This window comes from Nicotiana tomentosiformis, chromosome 3 (genome assembly GCF_000390325.3).
Source record: "Nicotiana tomentosiformis chromosome 3, ASM39032v3, whole genome shotgun sequence".
In the NCBI taxonomy this organism is placed as follows: domain Eukaryota; kingdom Viridiplantae; phylum Streptophyta; class Magnoliopsida; order Solanales; family Solanaceae; genus Nicotiana; species Nicotiana tomentosiformis.
Window position 1 is genome coordinate 3,394,245 of NC_090814.1, and position 966 is coordinate 3,395,210.

Below are 966 nucleotides of genomic sequence, written 5' to 3' on the forward strand. Positions count from 1 at the left end.
AAAAGAGGTGGCAAAGGAGATTGAGCAAGTGCAAGAGAAGGTATCAGAAAAAGTGCCTGAGCAGGATTCAACTCAAGTCACAGGAAGGAAGCGACCTCCAACACCCTTCCCGTAGAGGTTGGCTAAATATCATAAGGATGAGTAGTACAAAAAATCCATGGCGATGTTGAAGCATATTCAAGTGAACATTCCTCTGATAGATGCTTTGCGAGAGATGCCAGGTTATGCAAAAAATGATGAAGGACTTGATGTCTCGCAAGTTTGATTTTCAAGACCTGGCCACTTTGACATTGACCCAGACTTGTAGTGTTGTGGTGACAAGACCAGTAGATGAAAAGCTATTCGACCTTGGAAGCTTCACAATTCCAGGCACCATAGGAAGCTATGATTTTGCTAAAGCATTGTGTGATTTGGGGGCGAGCATAAACTTGATGACATTGTCTATCTATAAAAGGTTAGGCATTGGAAGAGCAAGACTCACATCCATGTTACAACAGCTAGCCGACCAAACAATGAAGAGGCCATCATGTATACTTGATGATGTACTTGTGCAGGTTAGAAAGTTTGTGTTCCCGACAGATTTCGTCATTCTGGACTGCCAGGTTGATGAGGAAATTCCCATAATTTTGGTAACGCCTTTCTTAGCCACGGGGAGAGCTCTAATTGATTGTGAAACTGGGGAGCTAAAGATGAGACAAAACGATGAAGAAATAACGTTCAATGTGCAGAAGTCTATGCGGTGACCCAGTGAGTTTGCTATTTGCTCTCTGATTGAAGCTGTGGATGTGATTATGGAGGAGGAAGACGAGGCACTGGTCGCAAAAGACCTCTTAGCAGCATGCCTCATGAACTTAGAAGAGGTAGATGGTGAGGACTTGGCGAAGTGAGTTTTGGCCCTTGAAGTCCAAAGGTACTGGAAAAGAGAACTTGAATTCGAGCCTTTACAATTACAAGAAAGAAAAAACC

At 43.3% G+C, this 966-nt stretch overlaps 1 protein-coding gene across 1 annotated transcript; it reads left to right on the top strand.

Moving 5' to 3' along the window:
• The first annotated feature begins 233 nt into the window (after positions 1 to 233).
• Positions 234 to 743, top strand: LOC104093345 (uncharacterized). Its single transcript, XM_009599071.2, has one exon. The coding sequence runs from the start codon at positions 234 to 236 to the stop codon at positions 741 to 743; it is 510 nt and encodes a 169-aa protein (XP_009597366.2).
• Positions 744 to 966: the final 223 nt, after the last annotated feature.

Bases quoted from the DNA above. Each gene is read 5' to 3' on its own strand.
- LOC104093345 (XM_009599071.2), top strand. From the start codon at position 234: ATGATGAAGGACTTGATGTCTCGCAAGTTTGATTTTCAAGACCTGGCC.